The sequence below is a fragment of the Ambystoma mexicanum genome, chromosome 3q, assembly GCF_040938575.1.
Source record: "Ambystoma mexicanum isolate Mex_15411 chromosome 3q, UKY_AmexF1_1, whole genome shotgun sequence".
In the NCBI taxonomy this organism is placed as follows: domain Eukaryota; kingdom Metazoa; phylum Chordata; class Amphibia; order Caudata; family Ambystomatidae; genus Ambystoma; species Ambystoma mexicanum.
This window is the reverse complement of record NC_090926.1, coordinates 322,085,787-322,097,428: the sequence shown is the minus strand read 5'-3', so window position 1 is coordinate 322,097,428 and position 11,642 is coordinate 322,085,787. Positions and strand designations below refer to the sequence as shown.

The 11,642-nt window shown below is 49.2% G+C and overlaps 1 protein-coding gene across 1 annotated transcript in view; it reads left to right on the top strand.

Moving 5' to 3' along the window:
* The window catches only part of ACVR1B (activin A receptor type 1B), a 256,246-nt gene that overhangs the window by 202,335 nt on the left and 42,269 nt on the right, over nucleotides 1–11,642 (top strand). Inside the window, exon 6 of the mRNA XM_069653896.1 lies at nucleotides 190–346. Coding sequence (XP_069509997.1) covers nucleotides 190–346 — 157 coding nt within the window. The remainder of the gene's footprint in view (nucleotides 1–189; nucleotides 347–11,642) is intronic.

Here is an 11,642-nt window from a genome sequence, read left to right as displayed (position 1 = left end):
CTCCCAAATTATTTTTATTAGCAACAAGAGACCACCAAAATGACACTGATATGTAATCCAGCGAGATGGCAGTTAAAGGGTAGCCATGCTCTATGCTTAGTCTGTGTGATCCATATAGGGGACTGTGCCCACTAACATTGGTCTGTTCATGCAGACCACAAGTTGACCATTTGTGATCTTGTCTTGCAGGCAAGCCAGGCATCGCTCATCGTGACTTGAAATCAAAGAATGTTTTGGTAAAGAGGAATGGCATGTGTGCCATTGCTGACCTGGGCCTTGCCGTGCGGCATGACTCTGTAACGGATACCATCGACATTGCACCCAATCAACGAGTGGGAACTAAACGGTATGGGACCACCTGTAGGTCTAATGAAGTCACACCAGAAAACCTGTGGAGTGGAATAAATCTTGATCTTTGATCCTTCCTACTTCGTTCCCCATTGTCCTTTGTGTGAATATCAGCTTTCCAGCATACCAACACATTTTTACAATCGGCCATTTGTTCTGTCGCCAAGTATTTTGAAAGAATCAGTTAGTTTAGCATTAAAACTGAGGGGGGACTGATTGCTTCAGAGTTTAGAGCAAAACCTTCTTGTGGTATAAACATTGAAATCCTTATGTGGATACATTGGAACATAGGATATATTTGAGGATGCAGAAACTACATGTGCCTTTCACTCTAGGTGAAAGGGAAAGGCGGGTTTGGGTAGTGCAAGGGATAATCCTCAATACCGGATCTAGCCTGCTACATGTAAATTACTTTTTGGTTAAAATCCATAAGGTTTGTCGGAGCATCCCTAAGAGAACCAGCCAAGCAGCCTTTTAAAAAAAAAAAATGATGTACCGCCCTAAAGGCTGTCCATGTGACTCTTTGGAGAAACAGTACTGGAGTAGTTTGGCAGATGGAAAATATCAGTTTACTAGGTGCAGGAATGGCCCATTTGGTTCCTGAAGCAGGATTCAAAGCATCTTACTTCTCACATTGGTAGTGTCCAAGTACCAACCAGCATCCAATCTCCCGTTTTGAAAATTGGAAAATGTAGCTACAGGCATTATGAAACCTATACATAGCAACAATGCAAATCGGGTTAAGACCTTTTCATAAAATGGGTGTGTTTCGCTAGTCATTTTATAAAATGCTTCAGTTTATAGATCTGTTTTCGATTGGTCAGTTTACAGCAACAACGTACACCATGCAGTGTACAGAAACAACCTACACCATGTTTTGTTCAACAAATTGCATGCTGAAGGCAGAGGATTGGCAAATGAAGCAGATGTCATGAGATGATGTAGATCCTTTTAACAAAATTGTCTAAGCAGAGATGCAACTGGTAAATGGGGGAAGGATTCAGTTTCCTAACAAGTGAAAACCCACAATGATCAACAAGCTCTTTTTATGTGTGAATCTATTTAAATGTGGTGTGCTGATGACAGAGGGGTTATTCACATTAAAACAAGACACTGTTGCATTTGAGTTTTACACTTACAACAAAAATGCAAATGACCTCTAATGAATTTGTGAAAGACACACTGACAAGCAATGATATGAGAGGTAAAGGTTGGGTCCTCGACTGTATAGACATTTTAACAATATGTCCCACAATTCTCACAGGCAGCAACTAAAGATGATCCGGATCTCAATGCTATTCATGACTAAACGTTTCAGGGTATATTCAACCTGTCACTGTCATCCTGCTTCATAATTTAGACGCTCATCCAACCGGTCTGTGGCTCACAGAACACTTAAATATTTGTACATTCGAGGACCTTGCAACCTCAAATCCTTTGACTTACATGTTTGGTACTGTTTCATATACTGAGCAAGTATATTTATATCTGTTCTCACTTCAACTCTAGTACTATGCTGAACGGCCTAGTGCATGCCATTCTACACAATTTATGTAGTGCTTAGTCCTGGCTCATTAAGTTCTCAACAGCCAGACTCAAATGGCTGTAAAAGCATTCCTTTTGTGTATATGTGGAGAACGTTTATATAGGGCAATCTGCTACTTCTATAAAGTTGCAGTGTGCTAAAGTTGATAATGCCAACAATAAGGTAATGGTACTGTCCAAATTAACCACTTGTCTGATACTTCCTATCATGCTTCAAATTAAAGTTTCATTACACCATTATGTTCTGAAACAGTGGTGTAGTGTGAAATGTTTTTTTTTTTTTGTAAAGTGATGGTAGTTTGTTTGGGCAGCGTTTCTTTCTTAACCTTGAAATTCCCAACCTTTGTAGACTTTTATTTCATTGATCTATAAAGTGCTTTTGTGAACACGCTCAACATTAATGATGGTACAAAAATAATGCCCAATGAAATGATCGAATGAATTTAGCTTGAGGAAGTGGGTGACTGTTGGGCAAGAATTGATGTAGTGTAACCCTGGAGGAGACTACAGAACCTTTAAAAAGGGCAATATATGCAGCATCCAAATACAGTTTAAAATGCTTGATCAGAATCAATACAAAAGTAGTAGATGCTCTTTAGAGATGCTTGTTACACACTTTCTAACTAGGACAGCAATTGCATTTATGGATCACTAGTGCACTTTGTAAATTCTAAGTTTGCAGAATGGAAAGGGTAAAGGAAAGAAAAAGGTTAAAACGTGTTCTCGGAGCATGTGAGCACTTTAAATCTTCCATTGACGTCTAGATAAAAACCTTTCCCAGTAATATCGGTTTAAAACCAATGTATCACCTATGAGGGACAGTAAGAATCAAAGTCAAATAGAATACAGGAGTCTGCAGGGAGCCAGGGCGGCCAAGGTGAACTGGAGCAAAGTCCATGGAGCTAAGGCACTTCTTAGATAGTAAAAATCTTGCGCAAAGTTAGTTTGTTGAAGAAAAATCACTGTAGGGTCACAAGCTTTTACATTTGTGAAAGTTGGAGCTGAGATCAACTCTAGAAAAGCAGTTACTGCATGTCTCAACTGAGAAGAGCAAGCTACAGACACTGAGGGAAGTACCCCAAGTCAGAACAGTACCTTTGGTTAGAAGAAGAGGGTCCTGCTGGCTTCTGTCTGGTTGCAGCGATGCAGATCCTGTGTTCCTGGGCCTCAGTCGTGGGGACAAGAGGGAGGACGTCTGGGGACTCCTGCGGCAGCAATTCAGAGGTCAGCAGCAGCAATATGCTCTTTTCGGATCAGCAGCACTTCGCGGTTTCCGCGCTCGGTAAACCGCACCACCCCTGATCTTGGACATTGGTTGGGCTTCCTTCACTCCTTGAGTCCTGCACTCTGGTGAGGGGACTGAAGCTCTGGTCATCCTGCTTCTGGTGCATCCTGGGGAGACTCTTGGAGCTTTTGGTCAGCGCACAGGTGTTGCACTAGACTATGGATTTCTCAACCCCTGGCACTCAGTTCCTGCAGCAACAAAGAAGTACAGCCAGATGGGGAAGGTGTTCCAGTGGACTTAACCTCAGGGTTAGTTGGTCCCACTAACCCAAGGGAAAAATTCGTCCCTTCCAGAGCTTCTCTTGTCGATCAGAAAGTTTCTGAACAGCAGCAGGGCTTCACCAGGGAGTTCAACGGTCCAGGAAGATGCAGCAAGTTTCGTTCATGGTTTCTTGGGGGATGTCCTTCCCAGTGGTCGACTGTCTTCAGTCCCAAACCCTCGCCTTTTAAGCAAGTTTCTCCCATTCATGCACAGCCTAGCTGTCACTCAAAGAGCAGGGTGGCTGTCCTGAAAGGGTAGCCAGCAAGCCTATTGGGACTGGGTGTATTCAGGCATTCCTAAATACAAAGGACAGGGGCATTTCGGGAACCTCCCTCACTTCCTGCCGTTCTAGACAAACTGGAGCCAGAGGCGGGTTTCAGTACTGAAGTCCGCCAAAGGCAAAACTAACAGGGTACAACCTGGTTTGGCGCGCAGAGTAAAACCCAAGAAAGACCTCCCAAACAGAAAAGGATGAAAAACGAAGACCGGATGTCATTTTCACAAAATGGTCACCCATGGATGCTTAACTGCAGCTGAGGATTCAGCCTGCGGTAGAAAAGCACAATGGTAGGAATATTAAACCACTGACATCAGCCATTTAAAGTAGTGAGGGTATCATATAAAAAATTTACACGAATAACTAGGAAAAGGGGCTAAGTAACCCCCCAGCACTCCACATAAGATCAGGTGTGCTGGACCTACAAAGAGAAAAGTTAAGGAAAGTAAATTTCACTTTACTATTCTTGGTAACAGTAGTTCTCACAAGAAAAGGTATTTAAACTTTTTGAGAAATCTAAAGCATTTCTGACAATGCACTGAAGGTGCTGTCGCCATACAAAAAGTAGATGCCTATGGATTTTGTCAGACTCCAAAAACAAAGGAAACCCATACTCCAAATCAGATCAAAACACGAGAGAGTAAGAAAAAGGGCTCGCTCACTCCAGGGTTTTTTTTTCCAAACAATTTTTATTATTTTTAAACAAACAAAACATTACAGCCTTTTTTGGATGTTCATAATCAATATCAACACATCATGTAATATTATAGGAGATGGCCCCGAACACGGCAGCATGCACTGCCCACGGATCAGAGCTCCATGCCCTTGTGCAGCGTGTGGGCAACCTGGAGAACAGGTCGGAGGAGACAGAAGGGTGCGCCAGACGCAATAACATTCGTTTTGTGGGTCTGCCAGAAGGAATGGAGGGGCAGGAGCATGGTTTCAACATATTCTGTTGGGTTAGGCCCCTTCATTCCGTCTGGCAGACCCACAAAACGAATGTTATTGCGTCTGGCGCACCCTTCTGTCTCCTCCGACCTGTTCTCCAGGTTGCCCACACGCTGCACAAGGGCATGGAGCTCTGATCCGTGGGCGGTGCATGCTGCCGTGTTCGGGGCCATCTCTCCTTCAAGTTTCCAGTGCGGTCTGCAAGCATCCGCACATCCTGTCTCAACAAATGAACTTCCTCCTGGACCGCTCCGATTTTAAGGTCCAGACCCACTTTCAGATCGTTCATCGCCAGGCCCAGTTTGGTCTCCCAGGCAACTTTCAAGTCTGCAATCGCTGTCAGCACTTCCTGGATCGTGCCCGGTGTCTGCGCCACTGCCATAGTGGTATCCTTGCTTTTGCCCCCTTCTGCACGTGGAGGCGTCTTGGCATAGGCCTCCAGCGTGGGCTGTTTGTTTTTGGGTCTGACGATTTTAGTAGACATCCTGCTATACTGTCCGGGCGTAGGCCAGCTGCGTCAGCTTACGAGCGAGAGTCCACGTGGCGTCAGGCCACTCTTGGCATTTCAGGGGATGTTGCAGCTGTTTTAAGGTGTGTCCTTATTGCCTGCTCCACACCCAGAGTGGGCTGTGTCCTCCCACGTACCTCCGCCTGCGCAGTGTCGTACCACCGGTCCCTGCTGTATTTCTTCCAGTGGTCATGTGTACCCCACTGACCCAGCGCTCTCCCTCTACGGCCCTCTGTTGGCCTCAAGGCCGTCCAGCCCACAGTCCAACCCTAGGTGCTGTCCTCACGGTCCTTGACTAGGGAGGCTCTTTGAGATTCGTGGTGCACAGATGGAAGTTATATCACCGTTTCTCTGAGCACAGTTCAGGTGATCCACACGGACCTGGTGGCTGCTCCTTTGTCTGCGGGCCGTTTTCCTTAAGTAGTTCTAGGCCAAATGTGCTTGTGGTTGGTGGGCCTTCCCAAGGCTCCTTCGGGCACTTACATCCCCAGTTACATGCAATCTTTCATCTCCTGTCCCATCTTGCATCTGGAGGGTGTGTGCAATGGCTCTCTGTTGTGCCTGAATACTCACTCAAGCGTTAAGATTAAAAAGTCCTAAAGTCCAGCAAAAGAGCTGGGTGTCTCTAAGGTTGAAGGGAATTAGCACAGAAATAAGAATTCTCCGTAACGGTTACACATCTTTAAGCTGTGAGTAGAACAGAGAGAGAATAGGGAAATATCCAATAGGGTAGATTATTGTTTTGTGGCAAGAAGAGAAAGATTGGAAGTTGTATTGTGCACAAGGTGGTAGACTATCAAAAGTGAGATTCAGAGCAGAGTGGGAGAAGGTATGTGAGTTGTGACTAAAAGAGAGCTAAGAGCTGTCAAGACCATTAATACATTTGAGGACAACACACAAAGTGAAGGAATTTGAGATTCAAATGAGCCAAGATCTAGATTGTAGAGCAGAGGATGGAGGTGAAAGGGAAAACAGAGTGCAAATGGAGGAATTGAAGAGCTTGGAGAAGCAAGTTGGTAGGTAGAAAGCCAATCGGCAAAGTGAAGCAGTAGTTGAGACTAGAAGAGGCAAGCATGGAACAATGAAAGGGTTGAGCCTAATGAATATTATAAAGCTAAAATCGGCATGAGTGAGATTGGAAATGCAGGTGGAAAAGGGAAGTGTAGAGTCAGAAATTACTCCTAAATTACACACAGACTGTGAAAGAGGAAGAGCAGAAAGGGAGAAAGTAGTAGGAGGTAGGAGGGGGTAGTAAAAGTGAGAAAGAAAAGGCATTGAGATATTCAGATGTAGGAAGTGGACGTGCATCGAAGTCTGGATAGTGAGTGAGCAGTATTCTTAGTATGAACAGAGTTAGAAAGCGAAGAGAAAGAAACAAAGATTTGAGTCAGTTTAGCCGTAAAATGGTCCAAATGAGTGTAGCGGAAATACGTGTGTAGTGAAGAGAATAACTGAGTCCTGATGAACACCATACAGTAAAGCAAGAGAAGAACAAGTTACTTTCTTACCTGGTAACGTTCTTTCGATGGGATGGTCCGACGACGTATTCCATATCTATGACATGTAATCGCCACAGCTGTGCTGCTTCGGAAACTTTTTTCGGCGTCTGCGTCCTGCGTCGATGACCTCCTCCGACGTCATCCGATGTGATAAGTAGGACGCACGACGCCCGTAGCCTCAGTTGTAGTTTTTTTCCCCCAGAACGTGTGACATAAGTCAACTGCCAGTCCGACACAAAGCCTTGCGGAACATAAGCTGCAATCGCAAAAGAAATTCTGCAGCGGGGAAGGCAGGGCGGGAGCGATATGGAATACGTCGTCGGACCATCCCATCAAAAGAACGTTACCAGGTAAGAAAGTAACTTGTTCTTCGAGGGGATTGGGTCCTCCGACGTATTCCATATCTGACAGACTCCCAAAGCAGTACCAGAGCAAGGAGGAGGGAAAGAATTTTTAGAATCAAAATTTAGAATAGCCAATCAAATAGCAGAGCAAAGGACCGCCTTGCCAAAGGCCAGATCCTGCCCTCGGATGGAATCGAGGGAATAGTGACGTACAAATGTATGTACTGAAGCCCAGGTGGCTGCATCACAGATGTTGCGAATAGGAACACCCCTCTGCAGTGCAGTAGATGCAGCCACACCCCTGGTAGAATGGGCCCGCAAGCCAGCCGGTGGGTCCTTACCCGCCAAACGGTAACACTCCGAGATGGCTAAAATAATCCAGCGAGACAGTCTGTTTCGTCACAGCTTGCCCCAAACGCTTCCCAGCGTAACCAATAAAGAGTTGATCGTCCACTCTGACCCGGGACATGCGTGAAACATAAAAGCTTAAAGCTCTCGTAGGATCAAGCCTATGGAGCCTCTCCTCTCCTCTTCCTTACCAGGATGCGGAGGAGGATAGAATGCCGGAAGAACAACCTTCTGGGCCAAATGAAATTCCGACACCACCTTCGGAAGAAAAGAAGGACGAACACGAAGGACAACCCTGTCCTTGTGAAATACAGTGAAGGGAGGCTTAACTGAAAATGCCTGTAACTCACTCACTCTGCGAGCGGAAGTTACCGCAACTAAAAACAGTTTTCAGAGTTAACAGCCTCAAAGGGCAAGAATGTAAAGGCTCAAACGGAGCACCCATAAGAAACCTAAGAACAAGGTTTAAATCCCAACCAGGCACCAGGAAAGGTGACGGAGGGAACACATTAGTGAGCCCTTTCAGAAACTGTGACATTAAAGAGATTTTAAAGTAAGAACACTCTTCAGACGAGCGCTTAAAGATGGACAGCGCCGCCAGGTAACCTTTAATGGTACCCACTTGCAAGCCCCTGTGGGCCAAAGAAAGTAAAAAGGACAGAACCATGGGGATGTCACATGCAAAAGGATCCACATTCTGAACTCTGCACCAGTCGCAGAACTTACGGCAACGGTACAGAGACCTTGTTGCTGGCCTTCGGGCCGAAAGCAACACCTCCATCACGTCTTCAGGGAGGTCCCAATCCTTATACCTCAACCTCTCAGAAGCCAAGCGTGAAGGTTGAGGGATCTGACCTCTGGATGGAGAACCTGACCCCCCCCTCCCATGAGAGCAGATCGTCTCGGTAGGGAAGACGACGTGGAGGGCAGATGGACAAGTTGAGAAGGTCCGGGTACCACGTCCTCCGAGCCCACGCCGGAGCAATGAGGATCATCCGGGAACCGAACTTCCGTAACCTCCGCAGCACTTGCGGGATGACGGGGACTGGAGGAAACGCGTACAGCAGTGGGAATGACCACTCCACCACGAACGCGTCTCCTAAGGCCCCTTTTGGAGGAAATTCCCGCGAGCAAAACCGTTCGCACTTCCGGTTGACACTGGAGGTGAAGAGATCCACTTGAGGGGTCCCCCAAAGGGCGAAGATCTCCAGGAGAATCTCCTGAGCCAACTCCCACTCGTGAGAGATCGCGCTCTGCCTGCTCAGAGCGTCCGTCGTCACGTTTTCGGCTCCGGCCAGATGAACTGCCGAGATCGAAACTTCCTGCTGGATGGCCCAGAACTCGAGCTGCATCGCCTCCATGCACAGAGGAAGTGACCCTGCCCCCCCCCCCTTTTTGTTGAGGTAGTGCATGGCCACTGTGTTGTCCGTCAGGATCAGGACATTCTTCCCTCGCACAGACGGCAGAAAAGCCTTCAGGGCTAGCCTGACGGACCTCAGCTCCAACAGATTGATATGGAGTCTGGACTCCGACGGAGACCAACGACCGCTGACTGTCAGCCCGTTGGCATGAGCTCCCCATCCCGTGAGGGATGCATCGTTCACGATCGTCACCTCCGGCCAGGAAAGCCAAAATGGAGCCCCCTTCATCAAGTTGCCTTCGACTGCCCACCACAGAAGGTCCCGGGCGACCGAGGACGGCACCTGAATCGAGTCCGACATCCTGCCGGAGGACTGCGACCATTGCGTCTTGAGTGCCCACTGCAAAGATCTCATCCGCAGGCGAGCCTCTGGCACCAGAAGAACGCAGGAAGCCATGAGGCCGAGCAACCTCAAGAACTCGAACGCTGGGAGCGTCTGGGCATGCTGAAACTTGTGCACCATCTGCTGAATGCGAAGAGCCCTCACCTGGGGAGGAAAACACTCCCCCAGCGAAGTGTCGAGCACTGCTCCGATGTACTGGAGCCGCTGTGTTGGCGTCAAATGGGACTTCTTTAAATTTAGGGAGAAGCCCAGCCTGTGAAGGGAGCGACAGGTGACCGATAGATGATCCAGGACTTGCTCGGGAGAGCTCCCCCTGATCAACCAATCGTCCAGGTAGGGGTAGACGTGAATCCCCCCCTTGCCTGAGATGCGCTGCCACCACCACCATGAGCTTGGTGAAAACCCTCGGGGCGGAGGTCAATCCGAACGGCAGGACCCGAAACTGAAAGTGCGAGTCGCCAACCGCGAACCTCAGGTGGTACTTGTGCTTGGGATGGATCGGCACATGGAAGTAAGCATCCTTGAGGTCGAGTGACACCAACCAGTCCTGAAGCTGAAGGGCCTGGAGGACTTGAGAGAGAGTAACCATCTTGAACTTGTCCTTCCTGAGGAGTTTGTTCAAACCGCGCAAGTCCATGATGGGTCTCAATCCCCCGTCTTTCTTGGAAATCAAAAAATAAGGGGAATACCATCCATTGTTCCTCTCCGCTACAGGCACCAGTTCTATGGCGCCTTTCTCCAGCAGGGCTTGAATTTCCTGCGCAAGGAGCGGATCCGGACACCGCAAAGAGAGGTTCCCCGGTGGATTGTCGTGAGGCCTGTGCCGAAAGGGAAGACAGTAGCCGTGGGTTATGATCTCCAGAACCCACACATCTGAAGTAATGGCTTGCCACTCTACAAGATGCTGCGCCAGCCTTCCCCCAACCGGCGAACCATGGGACATGGCCTAATGACTGAGTGGGAGCGGCTGCGGCGTTACCTGAGGGCAAAGAGGCAACTGCCCGAGCGGCCTTGGCACCACGGGTACCCTGTCCACCTCTGGTACCCCTGCGTCTCGCTTTACTGAAGGACGAGTAATAGCGAAAGGAACCACCCCTCCACTGCTGTCCCCTAGGACGAAAAGGCAGAGGTTGACGAACTGCAGCGCCCAACGACTTCGCTGCAGCTTTCGAGGTCTGCAACCTCTCAAGGCTCTCGTCAGCCTTGCTGCCAAAAAGGTGCTCACCGTCAAAGGGCATGTTGAGTAGCCGGGACTGCACATCCGGAGCAAACCCCGACTTCCGCAACCACGCAAACCTGCGTATCACGGTGCTCGCCGCCATGGACCTACTGACGCATTCAGCTAAGTCCAAACCCGACTGAACGGACTCACACATAGCATCCTTACCATCCTGGACCATAGCAAGGAAACCATCCCGTTCGTCCCCTTCGGGAATATGTTCAGCCGCTAACGCAACACAGTTCCACAGAGTGTGCGTGAAACGCGACAAGGCACAAATGGAGTTGGCCGCCTGAAGCGCCATACCACCAGAAGAAAACACTTTCTTCGCCCAGCCATCAAAACGTTTGTCGTCCCTATCAGGAGGGATGGTAGGGTACGACGCCTGCTTCGCTGGGGCCGTGGCCGCCTGCACCACCAAACTCTCCGGAGTGAGGTGCCTGGTCAAGTAGCAGGGGTCGCCACTGGCTGGACGGTATTTTCGCGACAAGGATCTGCCCACCGCCGGGAGACTCTCCGGAGCAGTCCAAGCCGCCGAAACCGCCGCCACCCTTCTCTGTAAAGCCATATGGAACGGCAGAACCGGGTCAGTTGGGGGACCAACATCAAGGATGTCCGTCAGATCATCCTGCACAAACTCCCCTGGGGGAGCAGACCATCCCAAGTACTCAGAAACCCTAGCCATAAGGCGCCGGTACGAGGAATCGGCATGAGAGCCAGGCTCAGGCCTACAAAACTCCACCTCCGGAGAGGTGTCCTTTCCACTGGCATCATGCAGTGACTGTCTCAACTTGTCAAACTGACTATGGCCCGAGACAATTTCATCCGGAACCTGACTAGGAACCAGGCCATCAGAATCCTCATCCGCCTCTGAAATATAGTCCAGGTGGCGAAAAGAAGGCACCCTAGAGTGCTTGCTCTTAACCAGAGCCTTCCTAGGGGGTCCACCCGTGCCACGGGGTACCTCCGACACGAAAGGCGTCGATGGCGTCGAGCGAATCGGCGCCAGCGTCGAGAGAACCGGCATCGGCGCAGAGAGGATCGACGTCGAGGAAATCGACGTCAGATGCAGCGCCTCCAGAATCGGCGGCGTCGACACAGCCCTCGAGGCCGGAGCCCCGAGCGTGTCCCTCGACGACCCGAGCGTCGACGGCATCGACGACTTCCTCGGAGCCAGAGCCTCGAGAAAGCCTGTCGACGCCCTCGACGCCACAGACGTCGATGCCTTCTTCGAAGACCTCACAGGTGCACACGGTCTCGAACGCGTCGAGGACCGGGACCTGGAACGGGTACGTCG